Raw genomic sequence first — 22896 nt, forward strand, 5'->3', positions numbered from 1 at the left:
AATACCACCAGCCATTTGACACAGGTGTGCTGTCAGAAGGAGGTATGGTAATTCTTGATGGCGCGCCACAGGCTGACGCCGTGTTGTGATAGAAGCAGGCTGGGTTCAAGAGTCAAAAGGGAGTGTATCCCCTCCAATACATGATTCAATGAGAACAATCAGAGGCCCAATTAAGAGGCCTCACCAACGGCTGTCAAACTCGGCCGCTGATGTAAATGCTGAGTTTTGACAAGGAACTAGCATTCAATGCCAGGTATATTTTGTGCCTGTGACTCCGTGATATGAGGCCCAAGCATTATAAAGGAATGCTGAAGGGAACGTGGTTCGTCAGGGACACATTTAAACACAAACCAATGGAATCCTTCACCGATTCCCAGTCAATTCTAGTAACTCATCACTCTGCCCGCCAAGCCTGTAGAGAGATTCTTAAAAGCCTGCTGTCCGGCAGATGTAAACGGCGTAAGGTTTTCTACCTCTGCGTTGTTGTAGTAGGCCGTGCTGTTCTTCTCCTGGACGTCTTCCCCGCGCGCAGTGAAGAAGGTCAGTGGGTAGAAGTCCTTGTGCGAGGGCTGCTTCCCACTGGCCATCAGCTTCCCGTCATAGAACAGTTCTGATGTGTAGCTGGGGTGGGAGATTTAGGGGACACTTAACACCGGAGGGTCTAAACAAACATAACGGACTACTAGTACAGTCGGCAGGAGACATCGTGTTGTAAGGTTTGTCGTTGGTTTGTCGAACAATTAAAAAGTGTACAGGTGTACACAAGACTCCAAGTGTACATCAGGCTTCTACGTCTGCCTGTAGCCAAGAGAGCCCTCCGGCCTGTGTTACATCTTAAAATCAGCAGACCACCCTGCTGGGCCTTTATTATTAACGACAAACCGTCTGCACCCGCCCCCTCCCCCAACATTATCTCAGAGAGCACAACCTCACATCTACCCCCCCTCCCTCCCCCTCTTGGCTACGTGGGAAAGTTCACACCTACTTGATGATTGCCTCGTGGGAGCGGTAGTTCTCGCAGAGCAGGATGCGGCAGGGGAACTCGGCGGGGTAGTGTTCGTACAGCCGGTCCAACAGCGACACGTGCAGGTTCCGCTCCCGGGCAAACTCGCTGTACACGAACGGACTGAGCTGGGGGAGGGGGACGGGGGGGAGAGGGGTGAGGGCGGCCCGACACGGAATAGCGTCCACGCGGATACAACACAGCGGATATGGGAACGTTGGATCACCGGTTGTACTACACAGGCTTTAGCCAAAAGCGTGTGCAACGCCTTCTGAACTCAGCGACAATTATGGCTGCCAATACCGGGGGGACGTGCACATTTAGGATCTAGGTTACCCTTCTTGTGAGGCTAAATTCATGGTCAAATTCATGGCTAATATGTCTGTTTCATATGCACCTATTAGCATAGCATTGCTATTGGCAAGGGTAAAGAGTGAAGTTCTGGTGTTATTTAGTCACCAATGAATTGGTGAAGAGCATCACAAAACTATGGCATACATTGATTTTACCCAAGTGCAAATGAACATGTACACTTACACATACAGAGCAGTTAGAAACTGCGTACACGCGGGAAGTTAGAGTATATTATCATATGCATGTATTGGCAAGACAATAATATTTCCTACCGGTTGATTCATTGTAGTAATAATTATACTTCAGTCCTTAGCTATTGGTCACGTTCCATTCTGGGTCAGGCCCAGAAACGATTCAGCTGCCACGATTGGGTAAAACCCAATGGAGTCAACTGACTGACCTGCTTAATTCATAGAGCAATGGCTAGGCCTGTGAAACTGCGGACTCATAACACCAACAGTAATTGCTATGTGCAAACATAGGGGACCCCTAGAGAGGAATCAGAAAGCAGGTCTTATGACTGAATTCCTGTTTGGATATTGGCTCGCTCGGTTAAGGTGAATCTGATCAGAACATATACACTTAACAAAAAGCAAACAATGGACAGTGAATACAGTGGCCATTTCTCTATTTCATACTTGTCGTCCTCTCTCCTCACCCAATCTCAAAACCCTTTAGGTGAGAAAGCCAAGAAGGGTGGAAAATGAAACTGACCAAATGCAAGTATATCTGCACAAACTGGCATGAGCCAGTGCGTAATATAGAAAGAAAAATGTCTAGTGTGTCTTCACAGCTGAAGCACAGTACAACATTGTGCTCTTCACTGGCCTAGACCAGCAAGCATAATTTAGCAAAAGGGTCGTTATTGATTTTTTTAATGGAGGGCATTTATTCATGTCATAAGCGCATGTATGTGTGACCTGAATTTTGTAAAGCACACAGGTTAAATATCAAACAGCTGAGTTTGTTGTGGTGAAATGAATCCACGCCCCAGGAAAGTATGTGGTTTATAATTTTATGTTCATATCGCAGTCTTTGTAGACTTCTCATTGGCCTATGCTATAAGTGTTTGCATACAAGACAGCATTCTTGATGTACTCATCTCTGTATGTCAGAGGTAATTTTGTCCATTTCTGTGGTTGGCCTTAAAAAAGTATTTAGCTGAGTAAATAGATAAAATGACCTGAATCCAGATACTCTCAGACCGAAACATATGCACAAATTGATAAACATATGTCGCCCCCCCAAACTTTCGGCCCTGAGCAATTCAGTTAACTCTGATTGCTTTCAGGTCGGCACAGTCAATAAGGACATCACAGTTTCTGGGCCAGGCCAAAGAAGACTCAAGACGCTAGATTATTTTGTTGTGTAAACTAGTGGATATCAATAACTACCGTCCAAGGTAACGTGCTCCACATTATCCATAGAGGCCCTCTGGAGTCTGGCATGTGTGAAAACATTACGGTCAGAGCTGTATCAACTTTCTGTTCAGTGTAAACACAAACTCTGTGACCCATCACTAACCCTACCTGTTACAGGTACGTGTCTACCTCGGGAACCTCACTGCTGCTATTGTTATGTTGAACTAAGATGCATTCGAGAAATGTCTGCTTTTCTATTGCCTGGTATTTAACTATTTTCTTTGATCGTGATACACGTTTGTATAGTTTCAAAGCACCACTAGGTACTTTGACCATCTGTTCCTCTGCCTAGACCAAAAAGGCTATCAGACCTTTGTTCCTTAGGAATGCAGACCTCTCTGCTGCTGTTACAGTACCCCGGTTGCATATGCTGCCTTACTGCTTCAACTGAACATCTAGAATGCCGTTTAGAATTTGCCTTTTGCACCCGCACACAACTATTACCCCACTTCTAACATACACTATACTTAACACTTGTAAATGTTCTGCCCTCCTCCACTGGCCTTAATGGCACATTTAACATTCCCATTTGTACTGCGTTTGCCTTCATTGCACATCTATACGTTCCACTTGTAATACACATATACTTAATGCTTGTAAATACTCGTAAAGTTTCTGGCCTCTTCTATTCGCACTTCTGGTTAGATGCTAACTCCAATTTGAGTATCTGTTCAATGAAGGTAAAGCTGAATCTAATCTAATATTACTCGATTTTCCTGCGATTGACAGTCACAATCCTGCGTGGCACATATAAAAAAAAAAAAAAAAAAAACAACAACGAAAAAACGAAATTAAAAACACAATGGTCGGCACGACAGATCAACTTAGCATTTATTCTGTCTCGTGATGTCAACAATCCCTAAGAACACATACGCACCTAATAAAACAACGATAAAAATAAATCTATGTAATTAGTGATTTAAAGTCATGCCTTTGAGTATTTACCAAAGCTCATTGCACCATTACAGGTTGGCCCCCTGTTGGTCAGTGGTTACAACATGGCGCTGTCAATGCCATGGTAGTGAGTTCAATTCACCGGGAGGGCTATACCATGGAGTAGGAAAACGTTATCTAGATGAAAGGTACCAAGTTCATCTAGATAGCTGCATCTACTAAATGGTCATAATATACAAAAAGGTTGTGACGCTGTGTAAAATGGAAATAAAAACAGAATGCAATGATGTGCAAATCATTTAAACATATATTCAATAGAAAATAGTACAAACAGAACATATACATTCTTGAAACTGAAAGATGCAATTGTTCCTAGAAAAAGATATGGCCACTTTGAATTTGATGCCAGCGACATGTTTCAAAAAAGCAGGGACAGGGGCAACAAAAGACAGGAAAAGGTGTGTAATACAAAAAAAGAACCTGGTGGACCATAAGTCTTTCAGAAATAAAGATGGGGGGGGGGGGGTTGATCACTGTGAAAGACTGTGCAGGCAAATGGCGCAACAATTTAAGAATAACGTTTCCCAACGTAAAACTGCAAAGAGTATGGGGAACTCATCATCTTTGGTACACAATATCACTAAAAGACTCTGAAAATCTAGAGAAATCTCTGTACGCAATGGTCTGAATACCAAAACTGGTCTGAATACCAAAACTGGATAGCAGTCATCTTCGGCCCTTACGCGGCACTGCATTAAAAACAGACACGATGCGGTCTGTTAAAGTTAAAACTCAACCATGCAAAGAAACAAGATTATGTATATGTAAACAAGATTCAGAAACGCAGCTGCCTTCTCTGGGTCTGAGATCATTTAAGATGGACTGAGGCGAAGTGGGTAACTGTCCTCTAGTCTGACAAATCAAAATGTGAATTCATTTTTGGGAATCATGGACGCTGAGGCCTCCGGGGTAAAAAGGAAAGGGATCATCCTTGTTATCAGTGCACAGATCAAAATCCAGCATTGGTGATGGTATAGTGGTGCATTAGAGCACATTGCATGGGTGACGTCCACATCTGTGAAGGCACCATTAATGCTGAACAATATATAGAGGTTTTGGAGCAACATATGCTGCCATCGGGGAAGGCCGTGCTTTTTTCAGCAAGACAAAGCCAAACCACATTGTGCACGTATTACAACAGCATGGCTCCATAGTAAAAGAGTTTGGGTGCTAAACTGGCCTGCCTGCAGTCCAGACGCAATTTGGCGCATTATTGCATTCGGTTTTTATTTCAATTGTACACCGTGTCCCAACTTCTTTGGAAACCGGGTTGTATAATGACCATTTAGTAGATGCGGTTCTCTATGGGAACATGGTAATGTTCCTCTACATGACACGGTCCTACTCCATGGTAAAAGCCCCCCAGGGTACACGTAAATGTGTAGGAGGGAAGACACTAGAACGTACCCGAGAACACCTAAGTAGAGCTTTTCAGCAAAGAGGTCTGGCATGCTACTTTTTCGATTAGGCAGGCAGGTCTGCCTGCATACACGACATCATGCAAAATCAATGATTTCCTTTCAACCAAGCCCAAACAAAGACCGTATTTTACGACTCGTGACTCCAAAATCGAAGTGGTGAGTATCTTACCATCTGCAGATACATTTCTGACTAGACAGTTTGCCATTTGTGTGATCCATTGGCAAAACACTTCAAAACTCCACAAAAACATCCCTGTCCAACAAGCCCCTGTGATTAAGATGTGCCAAAGACACAGAAAACCCCACGACAGCAATTACCTCTCATTCGCTGCCTGAACTAGATCGTTTTGTGTTTGTGGTAATTCAGCGCCATATTGATGCCTCCAGTCTGCCAGGGGCAAAGTTCAGCCTGGCTTCTAATGAGGCCCACACAGTCAATAGAAGACCGTGAGTCAATAGGAGTCGTGGTCCCTTCATTCTCCACTCTCGGCATCCCTCATTGCGCCGAGAGGCTAAACAACATCCCAAAATGAACAATTATGAGAAGGACTGAAGAGAGGGGCAAAAAAAAAAAAAAGAAAAAAAAAATATCCTTGGCAACAGACATGCTGTGCACAGATTCAGAAGAGAAACAGCTGTCCATGGACCAAGAGCCACAGCTGAGAAAAAAATATATATGAATCTGGAAAAATTTAAGTGAAGGGAAATAAAAAAAATATTACAATGAAACTCCCTTGGGCTGTCTTTATCTACTGCCCACGAGTAATCCTGTCGCACTCTATAAACGCCACTGTCCAGAACAGAAAACAAAAAGGGAAATAAGTGGATACTTTGGCATGTTCCACAAAGCCTGAGTGACAGGAAGAGTTTAGTTTGCCTTGTCTGACTGGACTGCGATTGGGAAATCTGAGCTATGCCAAGTCATTTCCTTCCACAAAGCCTATTTTGTGGTTTGCACAAAGTTTAGCTAGCCCATGGGTAGTGACGGATAAATGTGAAGGACTTAAGGAAGTGTATTGTTTTCTGCAGACTAGCCTGGTAACTTACTGAATGCAAAAAAATTATAAGAACAACATTAGCAGGGCACTGGGATTTTTGTTCGCAATTCCGGGGCCTTAAAACTGAGAGCAACAGGCCATGATGGTTCCATAGTTTAGGTTTAAAACCCAAGGCATTATAACCCTGACGTGTTACCTGCATGTGGTCCCCAGCCAGCACGATGCGGGTGCTTTTGCTGGCCAGTGCGAAAGGCATGATGGTCTCACACTCCATGGCCTGGGCCGCCTCGTCCAACAGGATGTGAGAAAATAGACCTGTTGACACAAAAACAGATTGAACACAAAGAAATTTCAGTCAGAGGACCAGCCGGTGAGTCGTTAATTAGCACGAGGTCTTCATTAGGCTCCTTGACACAAATGGTACTTGGGTTATGGGAGACTAGCAAGGTAAATTAACCACGTATCGATCTGTGGCGCTTATGGCGAAAACTATCGGTAGTACGCACTGACCCTTGTAACATCGCACCCACACTGGATAATCAATAATTCAGGCAAACATTGATTTTGGAACAGATATATAGTTTCACAAAAGGACATTTTGGATAGGGTACTGTTCTTTCAAGGTGTCATTCTTAGTAGTGACCAGCTCAACTGCTTTAAAAAAGACCAATGCTGGTTTCGTTAATTTCCACCGTTTGATTACCAAAACAAAAAATAGCAAGCCAATTCCAATTAGTGTTTATACATAATGCAATACAAGAACCATCCCACAGGTCACGATAATGATAAACCTCTAACTACTCCCAGTCCTCAGTATTAATGACAAGTTCCGTTACACCCACACCATTATAGCCCTATCCATCTTCAGCACAATAAGGCACACAAATGCAGGCTGTGTCGTGCTTCATTGTGCCAGGCACCATGCAATGTTATGAAGACTATAAAATTCTGTCCTTTGCTTCCCAGCTTATTCCTGTGCACAACATGCCCTCTAGAAGACAGGACATGATCATTAACTTACATAAGTAGAATAGCTTGTAGAATACATCATGAACAGTTTTGGTTACACAACTATCCTGTTGTGTTGACAACATTTGTGTGTCTCACAGGTCATTTAGAAGTTCGGGTAGGTCGTCACTGTATGAACAACAAACAAATGATCTTCAGGTGCTCCTATCCTTTTTTGTTCCCGCTATCTACTGTGGACACCAATGCTGCCTCTGCTGTTATTTTTAATACTGATAAAGAAATCTAATAAAATCTGAACCGCTCATGATGATACAGAACGTTGTCATCCTGTAATAATGGTTGGTGGAACATGGCCTTTGTAACACCAGGACAGTGGGCTTGATTCCAGCCCCCTTCATGTTTTCCTCTCCCTGGAACCTCAGGGACAGTTAACCCTGTGTTGCAGATGTTTGAAACAGAAGACTGAAGACTCAAACACTGCATGGGGCCTAAGGAGGATGAAACGGCATATTAGATTCCTGTTGGGAGTGGAGCAGGAAGGCAGGGAGAGGTAAGAAAAAGAGAAAACATCCAAATGACTCAACGATTCCAAGGGAGAAGATGTGCAGTCTGATGTTGAGGAGATGGATCAATGAAGGGCGTTGGGGCTTTTTCTGGAATTCTTTAGATTCTGGTTACAGCAAACCTCCCACAAAGTTTAATCACAATGCACATTTGAAGTTAAAAACTGTGATGAGGGGGAAAAATACAGCAATAAACCTACAAGCTATTGTAGAAGGTTAACATGGGTAGGAAGGTGTATTTGGGTATGCAACCTGAAACCAGTGTCAGAATCAAAAAATACAAGGAATTAAGAAAAACTTATGTCCAAATGTCACATGACTCATAATTAACAACGGCCACTACGGTTTACCTCTCCATCACCTGCCATTGGAAATGCCACAGTTATACAGCGGATAATTATTAATGGCCTCACAAGCGTACCTGGAGGCAGTGTTTAAAAGAAGACCATAATGCAGCGTTTCTCAAAAGAAGACCGTAAAGCAGTGTTTTAGATCTCTCAGTGAGAGATGGAAAACATGCAAGGCAGGGGGGAGCCCAGGAGCAGGGCTGAGAAACACTGCTGTAATGGCGTCTTGTTAAGTTTGAGAAATTCCGCCGTTTCTGCATTTTCATATCTGCGTCCTAGCCTTTGGCCAAAAACAGCCATGGAATTTGGCCAGGTATGTTGAGCAAGAATGGCGAATAGTAACTAGTAAAACTCAGGACATTTTTTTTGGTGAAAGTAAATTGTAGTCAACTTGGTCCTCTCACATAAACACACAGCCCACACACTCAGCACTGCCAAAAGCTAGGTCACTAGCGGAGAAGATTAAAAAGACAAACCAAAAAGATAAGGGGCAACGCAACCTGTTTGGCGCATAGGGGATTGGTGATTTGTTATCACTACAAAAGGAGAGGTAGGGTCTCTCTCTCAATTGCCTTGTTTGCCCGCAGTTTTAATCAGCAGCGAGTGCACGAGATAGAGATGAAACAAAGTGGGGGGGCCTAATGATGGACAGTGCATTAGAAAAAGGCAGATGGTGTTCCTAAGCAACAGACAAAGCCCTCCACTGACGCATTAGAGACGGTTATTAGCTCGCTTCTGACAAATTGGTTTCACACTTTTTTTTTTTTCCGGGACTTATCTTAAATGAGTTGTTGCCACTATCCACCCAGCAGTCTCCTGTCGAGACGGTTACAGGAAACAGTTACATCTTCGCAAACCCCCAAAGCGCACAGCAAGTGGGTGACGGAACTGAATTTGAATTTAAGAGCTTGTTAAAATAAAACTGCCTTTTGGTGGACAAAATGTACATGTAGCTGGGATACCATACTATTAGCAGCAGCACAACATAACTCAAAAAAAGTTATTAATGCAGTGTCAAGGGGCTTTCTTAGTATGTTCCTGACCATACAGTGTTTTGCCTACAATTTAATTGATACATTAGCGGTTTATGCTAGATGCCCTGGGTATGCTACATAAGCAGTTATAAAACCCAGCTTCTGTGAAAGCTATTCTCGCAACTTTGGCTGTGTATGCAACATTCGCCGTCACTAAATTCCGCTCCAGGATTATATATTTTTTGCCATGTCAGCTCTGTATTTTACACTCAACTTGTCTGATAAGTTAGTCACGTGTTCTACATTTGCAGTAGACTCTACGGCAACCGTGTATGCTACACACTAGCAAACGAAGCACCAACAACATGCAGCAGTTTAGCCGCGTGCTCAACACTAGCAGCTAGCCACTCACCGGGCTCCAGGTCCAGCTGGCAGAGGTACTGGGAGGTGCTGAGAGTGACCACAACAACGCGGTGCCTGAGAATGTCCTCCCTCTCGGGCATCTGGAAAGTGTACTGGGTGTTGGAGATCAAACAATACTGCTGCACCACCGGGTGGACGGTCTTCACCCAGCGGTTCCTGAAGTATACCCTGGGGGCCGAGAAGGAACGCAGTGGGACACTGATCTCCAGACAACTTCAAACTGGGCTGACAACAAACCACAAGCAGCTGATAAATATTCATGTTGACAAACTGAAGGCTTTATTATGATTGTGAGAAATATACGGAGCGAAAAGGCAAAGTTTAAATTGGTCAATACACATGAAGCGACAACGTCTTCAAAGGCATTTTACATAACCGATTTTAAACGGTCCAGTGTTTTCAGGTTTCTATGAAATATGGCCTATAATCACTGACAATAATGTGAAAAGTAAAAATTTTTTTTATAGAAAACAACGGTATTAAGTAGAGTGAAAATCATTTGTTTGAATGGTGTGGGCGTTTAACCAAACAGTCATTTCAAATCTGAATTAAAACAGCCCACTAATTGGCCAGCTCATCTTCACAAGCATAACATGATAAATTATGAACGTAATTAAAAAGTAATAATTTCTTAAAGAATCAGATTTCAGATTAAAGTTTGAGGCGGAATATTTTAGTGTTATCTCCCCAAATGACGCTTTGGTCAGTAGACATAGCTGGAATATAAATGGTTGGGACACATCCTCCTCCTCACTCGGCAGAGAGCTATTTTTTCACCCCGAATTTCTTTCACCATTGATTGTTCTTTTCTCAATTCACCCTTTCCCCATGACTAAGCCAGAGTAATTCACTCCTCAATCAGCTCAGTTTATAAAAATCCTTTCTCCAGTCGTCAAGCCAGAACACAATAAATCTTGATATCTGTCTTAATGTTTCCTACATGTACAGTTGAGCTCATAAGTTTGCATACCCAGGCATGAATTGTGAAATTATGGCACTGATTTTAAAAATACGACAGACCATGCAAAAAAAAAGTATTTTATTTAAGTATAGTGGTCATTTATTATCACATAGTTGTTTGGCTCCTTTTTAAACCATAATGATAAATCACCCAAATGGCCCTGATCAAAAGTTTACATACCCTTGAATGTTTGGCCTTGTTACAGACACACAAGGTGACACAGACGGGGGAAAATGGCAATTAAAGGGTAATTTCCCAAACCTGTGTCATTTTAAATTGCAATGAGTGTCTGTGTATGGGGGGTGTGGGGGGGGTGTTCTTAAGGCACAGGGAATCTTGTGAAAATTCATGGCAAGATCATTGCGGCATGTGATCAAATAACCATAATATAATAACCCTGAGCATAAGGCCAAGGTGACCCTCCAGTGGTTACAGCAGAAAAAGGTGAAGTTCTGGAGTGGCCATCACAGTCTCCAGACCTTAATATCATCGAGCCACTCTGGAGAGATTTCAAACGTGCAGTTCATGCAAGACGACCAAACACTTTGCATGACCTGGAAGCATTTGGCCAAGACGAATGGGCAGCTACACCGCCTGCAAGAATTTGGGCCTCATAGACAACTATTACAAAAGACTGCACGCTGTCATTAATGCTAAAAAGGGCCATACACAGTTTTAAGAAGGGTATGCAGACTTTTAAACAGGGATCAGTTCCTTGTTTTGTTCAACACCATCTAGTATTACTGCAGATACACAGTAAACAATTAAAACTATTTAAATATTTTAATGAAATAGTAAATATATCGTTTCAACGGTTAACTACAAACAAGAGCTTTCGCGACGCGCATCGCGCAAGACGGAAGACGCAGGCCACGCGCGTCGCGCAGACAGAACGCAGTCACAGACGGCAAAAAGGACACTTGTTGAGTCAGAGGGAGAAGGGCCAAGGGGGGCTCAAGCGCCCGCTGGGGGTCCATCTGCGCACGTGCCTGCTTTCAGGGCCGTCCTTGTAGCGCCTCCGTTAAGCACACTTAAAGGCCTTCCTGGTTGACTAAGCACCCTGAAACCCCAGAGACATTGGCTGATAGCCCGATGACACGGCCATTACAGCAGGATCTCCACGGCGGCGCTCAGTCTCCGGCCGGCCGTCAGGTCATTCACGCCCCGTCACATGGGCGACCGGCGGGAGGGACCCAGCCACTGTGAAGTCAATGACACAGCGGTGGACAAGGGGAGCGTTTAACTGAGACCCGCCCAGTTGGGCTGCAGCCATTAGCACCTCTGAGTCGCGGATCGCCCAGACACCTCAGGCTACAACAACCAGGCTATCGGCAGAAGCCAATGCCTGTAGCCACAGGGTTTTTACGAGAGGAGGGGGATTATTTTAACCTGAACACGCGTTCCTTGCGAGCATTACGGCCGCTCCGAATGCCTCACTAGGTGCTAGGTGTTCTGACGGGACCGTCGAAGAGGCGCCGCAGCAAACCCCTTGGACAGCGTGTGTGTGTGGACACTTACCTGAGAGGTCTGGCATGTGCGTTGCCTGCTTCTACGTACGGGTGAAGGTAGTCCTTAATGTAGAGGTCAGCCGCACTGTTGGAATGGGTGCAAATGAGGACCCTGCCAGTGAATGGAAGAAATAAATGCATCAACATTTAACAGACATTCATCAATAAATATGGTCAGGTTTCCCTGAACACACGTCACGGCCAAGAAAGACTCCAGGCTCTACCAATAAGCGCGTCGACAACAGAGAATGTAAGCCTGATGGATATTACAACTCCCCACTATATATACACAATCTTCAGGAAGTAAAGGCAATTTCAGGGTGTGCATTTTTAATTGAACAGTTCACAGCTCTCTTTAACTAGCAGTGGAGTAACTAGGCGCACTTGGAGGTGGACTGTGCGTTTCTAGATCTCCGAAGAACAGCGGCCGGGGTGTGCACCTTGTATCAGCTTTTAACATATCCATAATTCATTCACGCCATATAATATTTAACATTCAGTGGGAGAGTTCCAGATCAATAATGCATTTCTACACATTTTCCAGAGCATCTTTTTTTATTATGCATAAAGACAAAATATTTATTTTACTTATGTTCATGTGGAAACGCCTCAGTGGGTTGTATTCATTCATTATAAAACACAGGAACAATTTAGCTGCTGTTTTTAATTGAACTCAGCCAATATAAATTCCTGTCAGTTTCCTGACTAATAAGGGAAGTGGAAAAGCGGGATTGCATGTGTTGCATTGCAAAGGGGCATTCTGCCAACAGTTTGACTGACAAGACTGACATTTGTAATGGCATGATCCCACTAATAATGGCATAGTTCACTTAAATTGAGTTTTTGGAGCAACTGCATCCTATTGTAATTTATGTATTTGAACACAATAACCCAAACATTTGCCACCTAATCCCAAATAATGGGTTTTTAGAATGACACATTTGACTACTACAACTGTTTCAGGGACTGATCCCAATTCCCTTCAGGGACTAATTCCAATTCCCTTCAGGGACTAATTCCAATTCCCTTCAGGGACTAATTCCAATTCCCTTCAGGGACTAATTCCAATTCCCTTCAGGGACTAATTCCAATCTGAAAATACACTGAGCAAAATGTTTCCCCCCAAGTGTTTCCTTGGCTAAAAGTCAACATTGAGGCTGCCAGTAGCCCAGGGGGCCACAGTCAGCGTGCCCTTTTGCCCGCCGCACCCTTTAGTGTGACCCATCCAGTTGTGGCGTGCAGTGCCCTGAGGTGCCAGCCTCACCTGCTGTCGTCCTGCCGGAGGATGTGCTTGACGGCCTGTGCCAGGGTGAAGGTCTTGCCCGTGCCGTAGGGCCCGATGATGAGCACGGGCGGCAGGGGGATGGTGAGGGGCGTGGTGATGGCCAGGATGGCCTCCTTCTGCTTGGCGTTGAGCCGCGGGTCCAGCTGCTCATCCCACTGTCTGGTAATGGAGAGAGACAAAAAAGGGTAAAAGGGAGAAGAGGTGGCGAAGAAAGAGGAAGACGCTGATACCGAGTCCACACACACACACAACCCAACAAACAATTCCCTAGGCAGGGTGAAAAGATCCTGGGTCTGTCTCCCAGGATCCCGGCACTCATTACAAAAAACTGACCCGGCTGAGCTTACCGCCCAGCCTGGTCAACGGTATCCTAGCTCAGCCAGCTCTACGAACTGTGACGTGGGCTGTGGAAACAGAAGAGCTGGTTTGGGGGATCAGCAGGGGATGGATGGAGAGGTGGGTCAGGGTTTAGACCCAGCCACTGAGTAATGAGGTCTGACCGGGAAAGGATGGGAGAGGTCTAGGTACAGCTGGCTGGGTGCTGAGGCTGATCAAAGGCATCATGTCTGGGCACTGGAGCAAGAGACACACACACACACACACACACACACACACACACACACACACACACACACACACACACACACACACACACACACACACACACACACACACGATTCAGGCAACCCAGACACAGGAGACAACTGCATTGGCGCAGCCAATTAAAGTTTGCCAGCTTATTGGTGACCAATCAACATGGCAGTCAACAGTGCCCAGCCAGTCGGGCCAGACAGTGACTTCAGGAAAGCAGGAACTGGGTTGGTTCCACAGTAGGGCTGCAAGATCAATCCAGTTATACGTGAAATTTCAATACGGACACCCCCAAGTTCAGAGATTTACAGATCAAAAAAAGTAGTGTGTGAGAGATGTGGGTCACGCGAGCTGACTGGCAGGCATCGTCCGTCAGACAGTTTCTTGCAGGTGCTGTATTTCTGTTGATTACTTTAATTCCTAGACAAATTTGGTCTAAATCCTTGACGGTTTCTCAATGTCGGTTTGAGTTCACACTGCAACTGGTAACAAAGACGTCTGCTTTAGGCTGGTGAGTTTGCCTAACTAGCATGGCAACGGCCCAAACATTGCATTCAATAAGTGTATGCTACAATGTTTGATACAAGTACCTCCATCAAATCGGTGAAGTGTTAAATCTTTCAACAACAGTTAACAGTAACCTTTTTTTATATCACATTGCATAGACTGAGCTTCATATCAATTTTGAAATGACATCTATGCTATTCACAGTGTTTCAAAATTTAAATCATTACAATAAAATAAGTTAAATAGTAATAAATCATCGTAATAAATCCTAATTGCAATATTTGCAATTCAATATTATATCTAAATAATTTAGCCCCAGTGTTTCCCTCTTATGATAATTAAAGTGGCGCCCCACTGCTGCCAAATAGCGATGCACCACAACAGAAAATGAAAGGGAGAAGAGGTGGTGACGAAAGAGGAAGACGCTGTTTGGGGTATCATGCTAGCGAGTGAGGTCACAGTAACCTAACTGGTTGCGTCTGTGCATGTGCACATCTGAGTGACAGCCAAAGATAATAAGCTAGCTAGCTGTCACAACTCGACAGCAACAATCAGCTACAATAGACTACCATCATGTAGGCAACATTAGAGATGCAGCAGCAACAGCAAGAACTCCGGTTTTCGTAAATTGCCTTCAAAATAAGAGACTGGTGGGTATATATATATTTACGTGGGGAAAATATAAACAAAATAAAATTATTATTTAAATGACACTTTACATTAGGTATAGTATATTAATAGATGGGGAACATTGAAAAATGGTTAGGGCTTAAGTTAAGACAAAGAAAATGTATTATAAACCCAACCACACTATATTTGGCAACATTCATACTGCCTCATTAGTTAGTAGCTAGTTAATTTTATTAGGAGTCTGGGAGGCGATTCATCAACAATTTTAGAGGTATGGTTAATTGAGGGGGAGTACTTAGGTTATTATCCCCCCCCCCCGCCTGTTGGATGACGACGACGACACTTAGCCCTGATCCTCAGGCCTAGAGAGTGCATAACAAGCAGCACCACTTAATACTCAGAGTTCCCTAGCCAGTTACTCTGGACTACTACAATCTATTATCCTATTGAGGCACACATGAACTAGCACTGATTCAGGACTCCGTCCAAAGCTGCCAAACTGACATTGTACGCCTATATTGTTGAAGTTTAGGAGGTCATTGTGTATACAATGTCCAGAAGGGAAAGCCCTTCAATACAATGCACAAATGTAATCACACAGGATGGTAGGCATTATGAAGAGTTAGCAAGTTATATGTAGGCCGTGCGTCACACCACTGTCTCGTACACTCCAGATCCACTCCAATTTGCACACCGCCCAAACAGATCAACCGATTAAACCGTCTCTCAACGCACTGCTCGCTGCCCACACCCAACAAGCTCTTATGGCGTCAGAACGGTAAACTGACTGATCGTGACCTATGAGAAATGGAGGGACCGGCACAACCTAACCTGCATGGAACACAGCTGAAGTGGAGCGGATCCAATGCTTAAAGCCCATTGGTGTACACATCACAGAGAAACAGAGCCACGCACAGAGAGACAGAGCCACACAGACAGACACACGGGCCCTTAGATCCCCAAAGGTTCTACAGCTGCATTCGTCGAGTGTCATGAGCAGCTGCATCAACACTTGGTATGGCAACCACCACTGCCTCAGATCACACGGGCCTTCAGAGGACAGCATGAACAGCCTAACTTCCTGCCATCCAGGACAGGCGCAGTTAGATGACGGCCAACATAACAAATGTAAATAGCCGTGGTGGGGGGGGGCGGGGCAACTGCGGAAAAGTGACATTTCATGCGTACCTGTTGGGACTCCAGGGGATTGTGGGAGTAAGGCTGGCGTCGGGGAACAGGATGCCGTTGTCTTTGATGCGGTCCAGTGCGTAGTGCATCTCACACAGGGGCAGGCGGTTCAACTGGAACTGAAGCTCCACCTGGACCGGGACACAGGGAACAGTCAGCGGTCGAGACACCCATCGGGGGGGACACGGCGGCCACCCGGAGGGGAATCCTCGGTTTCACGTTGGTCTCGCCTGTAAGGCGTGCGTCAGAAATGACATGAGACCGCCTAAAAATCTGCGGTGGAAGCAAGGACTTGGCTCGGAGCGGCCTGGGTGCAATAGGGGTCATGTCTATCGGTCACAGTCGAGTGACAAAACCAGAGGTCAGGATCAGGGAGCCAGAGCCCATACGTGACAGAAGAACAGGCCCCCGTACTCATTAACCAGACATGGCATTTGAACAGGGACTGTGGCCGGGGCAGTCAACAGGACAGAGGGAAAAAAGGGAAAGAGGGAAAAGACAGATAGGAAAAAAGAATAAAGAGAAACAATGAAGAGAGACGAGGAAGAAAAGAAAAGTGACAGACTGAGCAAGAGATAAACAGAAAGAACAGGCCAGAAGCCAGCAGGCGTGGGGCGCTTCCAAAATACGACAGGCAGATTACACTCCTCACTACAGGCTACTTGGGATATCAGCTCATGCCTGGCCTTGTATCCTCAAGACTAGCCCACAGCTGCCACTGGGCCGGGTCATCTGGCTCTCGCACCACACAGCTACGTGGGAACCTCCCCCGGAGGGCACTCCTTACCGTGGACGGTGCAAACCTCTGAAGTGGTCATAAATACCGGGGACCTTTCTCCCCGAAAGTTCCCTTTCACTAAAGCATCAGCCGCTGAAGCGGCGAGAGAAAGAGGCGAGGCGAGGCATCCGCTGATGATTTCACAGCACTCAAATGGCACAATGGGATGGGATACTGGGCCTTGGCTGCCAGGAGGTTGTGGTGGGTCTGTGGGGAGGTAAGCACCTGACTGAGCAGGCTCCTCTGACAGTGGGGACACGGGGAATAAACAAGCTCTCCGGGGCTGACGCTTTGACAAGCAAAAGTTTGATGCTTTTGACTGAAACGAACCTCACCTGCGGTGTGATGGCATGTTGTATTTTGAACTACAGGGAAACAAAAACATTCTACATAGCGGGACACTGCGAGAATCCATACTGGATTTTGGATCTGTTAACCTCCCATCCAATAACCTTCCAATGAAAATAAAAGGGGAAAAGAAAACACCTTAGAAACACAAACCTCTCGAATAAAAATGTCTCCATTCACACCAACAAGACAAGTCCTCGATATACGAGCTGCTAAGTCAATTCTAAAGTGCCATTCAGTTCATTTGTGGGCCCGTACCTGCAGTTCCCTATCAGGTATCAACCCCAGCTCCTCGCAACAATCCTTGCAAATCCGCAGGAAGATGTAATCCTTGGTCTTCTCCTCGATGCAGGCCTCATACACCCGCTCCTTGACCCCGGGCGGCTGGCTGCACCACTCATGACGAGCCAGGGGCAGCAGCAGGACAGAGTTGACCTTGGTCATGACCAGGCGGCCCGCTAGCGTATCCTCCGATAGCGTCTCAGTCAACTTGAAGCGGGCAAAAAGCTGGCCGTTCTGGGCATATTTGGCGCCACCCGAGATGCCAGTCAGCATGAAGCTTGTGACCAGCTGGAGGTTGACTTTGATGTTGAATCTGGTGGGAGAAAAGGAGGGTAGGTTAAAGGTGCTAGTCAGAAATCAGGCTAAGAACGTTAGCGTCAGCATTTTATTTCGTGACCATTTTTTTCCTAGTGCAATGCTAAAATGTACACCGTTAGCTAGCGCAAGGGTAACATTAGCATTGGTTAGTGAGTACTAATATGACTGATCATCAGTTATATCTTGAGAGATTGAGAGAGAAGAGTATGGCTAGGAAAAATTACACAAAGAACGGAACTTGCAAATGTGACTAACTGAATTGGAAAATTACGTCAGCACTGCCAAACAGCAATAACAACTTTGATGAAGAGCATGGGTTGGACAGAAGCAACATTTTGCAAGTTTTGAAACCAGACGGGGTTTTTTACATCAGGATACACACCAGTCAAATAATGAACTAAAACTGAATTATGTTGCACCAGTTTAGCTTCTCCATTGCCAGAAATGTGACCTTTTCGCATTGTTAATTTAAATGCAGTGGTTGTTCACATCTGCAAAAGAGCCTCAATTTGTTATGTTGTTTACATGGCCAACTATTTGCCCAGAGGCATTTGCAGCTGTTAGTGGTAGAAACATGTTTGTGTTGGGTAGACCACGCAGGGTTGGTTTGGCTTAAAAATCCAGCGATTCTGCAGACAAAGAGGCAAGCTTCATCCCTAGCAAATGTGGCTCCATTTGTCCCTATGTTTGTCAGCTATGGGAGTCCCTTTGGTAAGCTAGGAAACATTTTGACAGCATTGCAGCCGGATTACTGAATGAGAATTACTTGCAGTAGAGCTGGGCCAAATACTGGCAAAGTCACAGGTGGTTCAGAAAGCCAACAAAGTGTCCACAGAGACCCCCAAACTGATTTTAGGGAAAGCTGGCAAAACTGAGTATTGCGTATATTATTAAAACAACATTGAAGTTTGTATTAGATCATATATTTTTTAGAATTAATTAGATCATTATATGAGCCTACTGATTGGTTTACAAAGCCTGATAAATTCATGTCCTAGATCTGTAATAAGCTTGAAAATCACTTGGACAAACATATTCAATTTAAGTTAGACAGGCTGATTCAGAGTCATTTCAACAAGGGAAGGAATGGAGTGGGGGAGGAGGATCTTGGGTCATAAGGCACCAAACAGGGGGTGGGGAGGGCAGACTGAAACAAGGAGGTACCAACTTGTTGTGTCATTCCTGCTGCAAAACTCACACTAATGAATATGACACAGGTTAGTTCCACTCGGTGGAACGAGCAAAGTCCTGGGGGCCTCAGACTCGGTCATATTCAGCCTCGGATGGCCGCAATAACCCGGTCTCCTCAACACCTTCCACGGGAGACAGCAGCAGACGCCAAATAAGACGATCGATTGGCTAGTCGCCCCCTGTCACCCCTCCCCCAAGAGAAATGCCTTCCATTCTAAAACATGTCCTGCTCTGGAGGAATCCCCAATGACGCGGGAGGGATTAATTACTGAACGGTCCTCAGCTGCGCGCCTGGCCACGTGCGTGTACAGCACAGACCCTGTGGCTGGCGGAGGTTACCCTGCCACCCGCTGTCAGAGACGGCCAATCGCCGTCGTCGATAGACCCAACGTGACGCGCGAGGACAACGTGGAACGTGGGCAGGGAGCACCGGAACACGCAGCGCCAAATGTCACGTAGCGCCTAAGGACCTCCCCTCCCACCCCCTCGCTGCGCACAGCTGTCGGATGATCGCGGCCACGCCTCAGTGGGCACTCGGGAGCGTGGCATATTGTCTGAAGAATGGGCATATGGTGCTCTCGTGATGAATCACTGAATATATCTATAGGCGTAAGAGAGTTCCATATCAGAGCGTTGCTTGTGATTCGCTTCGCTTGGCCTCCTGATTCGATGGGAGCCGTGTTGCAACGAGTGAGGGTTGGAGATTCAATTGAATTGGGGGAGAGTGTTAAGAAAGGGGGATAACACTTTTTTCTTGCCTAAGTAAACGCTGTAATAACCTTGCAAGATGAACTCATCAGGTTTCTGTTCAAGTTGACCAACGTTCAGCCCCCCCCCCCCCCAAAAAAAGACTGCAGCTAAAATCTCCCTACACAAAACAGTGTAAGTCTAAATTAATTTACATTACATGTTATTGGAGTGTGTAAAGGTTCACAAAAGATAAGGACCATGTCCAACATATAGGGATTTTGTAATATTAGATAACCATGCTTGTAACGCCAATCAGTTATAATGTCAATGCAGGAAATCCACCACACATATCACACGCCCCCACCGAAACAAAAAGACACGCCCCTTAACGAGGCTTCAGACCAGCCGATGGGATAATGTGTTCCAGACCCCTGCAAACACACCTTAACTATGAAAGATGGACTCTGCCCCCTGGTGGCGGGCTAGTATCCACAAGGACCTCAGGTCAAACACCCGACCAATTCCTTCATACTGTACAACCGACACACTTAAAACATTGAGGAGTTATACAGAGGTTTGAGAAGAACGGTCAAGAATTGTTTTGAAGTGCACGGAAACGGCCCAACTCACTTGCTGACTTCCTTGTACTGGGCGATCTCCTCGATGTACAGCAGGTCGTGCAGGCGGGCCTGATAATTGTCCCGGGTCAGGGTCTTGTCCAGCACTGACTGGGTGAACAGTTGGTCGGCCGACAGGGGGATCTGGTAGCGGGCCAGCAGGCTGCGGTCCAGCTCGACCGTCTCGTTGGGGCTGAACTCCACAATGGTCTTGCAGGACGGGTCCCAGCGCTTGGCCGTCATCAGTAACTGCTGCCTGGCTTGCATCAGGTGCTCCAGGTCTGGGCAGGAGGTAAAAAGGGAAGGGGTATTTTAAAACCATGGAGGCACAGCTGAGGGGGGAGTGATGCGTGGTGGGTTTGATTCTCACATGGGCTGGGTGGAGGTTCCAGGTAGTCCAACAGTAAACAGCGGTCAGTTCACACAGAACGACAAAAGCCTGATATTCCACTCCAATACGTGGTTGCACCAATACCTTTCAACACGATAACCTATGGACGTTTTGAAGAAGGAAACCCAACCTATGGCGAAATGTGGGGCTGGTGATGAAGCCCTGAGAACTAGTCCGCACACAGTAAAACTTCTAACCTAACCGAAAGGTCACAGGTCGGAAATAGCACCAAAAAAAAACACTGCATTTCCACTGCATTGCTAAACGCCCAAAGACCAAGCAAGAACTGCTACACAAACGCAACCCATTATCAGTGTTCTCTTCTATTTTCTTTTAAATACTAAATGTGCGACACTTCATTTAAAAAACTAGGTAATTTTTCAACAGCAATGGCTGTTTTGGTGTTGACATTTTTAGGGTTATAGCTAAATTATACCAGGGCTACAAAAAAAACTACTAAAAAGCACCTTCAATCGAGGCGGCGTCCACCATGATCCGCTGCATGAGCACGGGCTCCGAGCCAAAGTCGAAGACGATGGTCTGGCGGAAGGTGCCGAAGATCTCGGTGCTGAAGCCCACCGCCACCGTGTAGACGCAGTGGTCCATGCCGTTGTCGGCAGCCAGCGCCTCCTCGCCCGCCGTCCACTCCTGGCAGCCGTCGGGGGCCGCCTGCAGCCGCTGGGCCCCGGCGTCGCCCGCCGACACGCCCGTGATGGAGAAGTGGGGCCGGTGAGCGTCATAGAGCAGGGCAATGCGGTACAGCTTCCTCACCGGCTGTGGGGGGGGGGGGGGGGGGTCGGGGAAGAAGGTGTGAGATTGGACCAGCAGGCAAGCAGAGATTAAAGGTATGTTAGGTAGGAGACAGAGGGTTGCTATTTGGAAGCAAGACAAATAGAGAATAGGCAGCGCCTGAACCAAAGCAGCAGCTCCCAAACTCAGGTCACGAAATTACAAATGTTTATTTGACCGGAAAATCACCACGGAGCAATGCCAAGAAGACCCCAGAGAGATTTCACAGAAGACAACTGCTAGGGCAACACTTCCCAAACTTCTCCTCAGGGACCACCAGATGTTTCACCCGCTTGCTGTTAACTAGGGCACCTAAGATGCATTCATATTGGCAAGTGGAAGCCTAGTTGAACTCACCTTTGATTTAACTACAACAGTCCCAGAGAAGAAGCTTACGAAACCCTGTGCTAACGTTTGAGACGTTCAAAAATAAATATTCAGACACACAGACATGGTCTATTAACTGCAGTCCTGGGAATGAAGAGAGAAATGAGCACTAATGATATCAAAACACTCCCACACATAACCTCGGCACATTTACTAAACCAGTGTTGCAAAAAATTATTGATAAAAGTCAACATGACCCAGAGATGGGGGGAAATGTTTATTCAAGCAAGCCTATTCTAAATAGGGTTGTGTGGGGCCTTTGGATTACGGCCAGATGGTTTTAAGTGAATGTCAGTGATACAGACACAGCCCTTCTTACTACAGAGGAAGCCTAAGTAGCCCATTGAGGTTTGGTCAATTGTGGGGCACTAAAATCAGGTGTACGGAGCCCTTTAGGAGGCCCACAGAGCCGCTGATACCTGGCAGTACAGGGAGAAGGTCCAGGAGTGGGCTGACTTCTTGGTGGTGACGGTCACGGACAGGCTGGAGCTGGGCTCCACGTTGACACCCTCCAAGTAGTCGCTCAGCTACAGAGGAAGCAGAAGACAAACCAAACCATTCAACCCCGTTTAAGGAGAGTTAACGGAATGGGGGGGTGGGGGGGGGGGGGGGTGGGGGGGGGGGAAGAAAAATGTCAGTCTAACCAGAAGGAATAACAACTTAATAGAATTGACATTTAAACAAATGCCACTCTGGTCAAATGAGCATCCCGTGGAAATGGCCGTTCTCAAAACGTGACCACACCCGGTCTAAGACACACAACCGCCAACTGCAGTCCTAAAGGAAAGGAGGTGCACGGCTGGTCCTCGGGAGGGGGGGTGCACCGAGACATCAGATCCCAAAGGATAGAATTGGTCATCTAATATTGCCGTTGTTTTGTGCTCCACGAGGGATCGATTTGCGAGGCGGGAATGTTTTCCCCCGCCGGGAGATGGACAATCATTCTACACGAGTGTCTCTTTAAAAGCTCTGTTTATTTGAGATGAAGCAGCCAGAGTTTAGAGAGTC

General features: G+C 45.9%; 1 protein-coding gene across 2 annotated transcripts in view; it reads right to left on the reverse strand.

The window, feature by feature from the left end:
- helz (helicase with zinc finger) overlaps nucleotides 1–22896 on the reverse strand; it is a 58548-nt gene that overhangs the window by 27406 nt on the left and 8246 nt on the right. For both annotated transcript variants that reach the window (XM_029122575.2, XM_013135380.4), the window contains exons 9-19: nucleotides 22308–22415; nucleotides 21180–21486; nucleotides 20335–20602; nucleotides 17482–17818; nucleotides 16098–16228; nucleotides 13161–13340; nucleotides 11907–12008; nucleotides 9417–9595; nucleotides 6348–6466; nucleotides 986–1131; nucleotides 474–621 (exon numbers count right to left, since the gene is read on the reverse strand). In XM_029122575.2, the coding sequence (XP_028978408.2) occupies nucleotides 474–621; nucleotides 986–1131; nucleotides 6348–6466; nucleotides 9417–9595; nucleotides 11907–12008; nucleotides 13161–13340; nucleotides 16098–16228; nucleotides 17482–17818; nucleotides 20335–20602; nucleotides 21180–21486; nucleotides 22308–22415 (2025 nt within the window). The remainder of the gene's footprint in view (nucleotides 1–473; nucleotides 622–985; nucleotides 1132–6347; nucleotides 6467–9416; nucleotides 9596–11906; nucleotides 12009–13160; nucleotides 13341–16097; nucleotides 16229–17481; nucleotides 17819–20334; nucleotides 20603–21179; nucleotides 21487–22307; nucleotides 22416–22896) is intronic.

The sequence above is a fragment of the Esox lucius genome, chromosome 9 (assembly GCF_011004845.1).
Source record: "Esox lucius isolate fEsoLuc1 chromosome 9, fEsoLuc1.pri, whole genome shotgun sequence".
Lineage (NCBI taxonomy): Eukaryota > Metazoa > Chordata > Actinopteri > Esociformes > Esocidae > Esox > Esox lucius.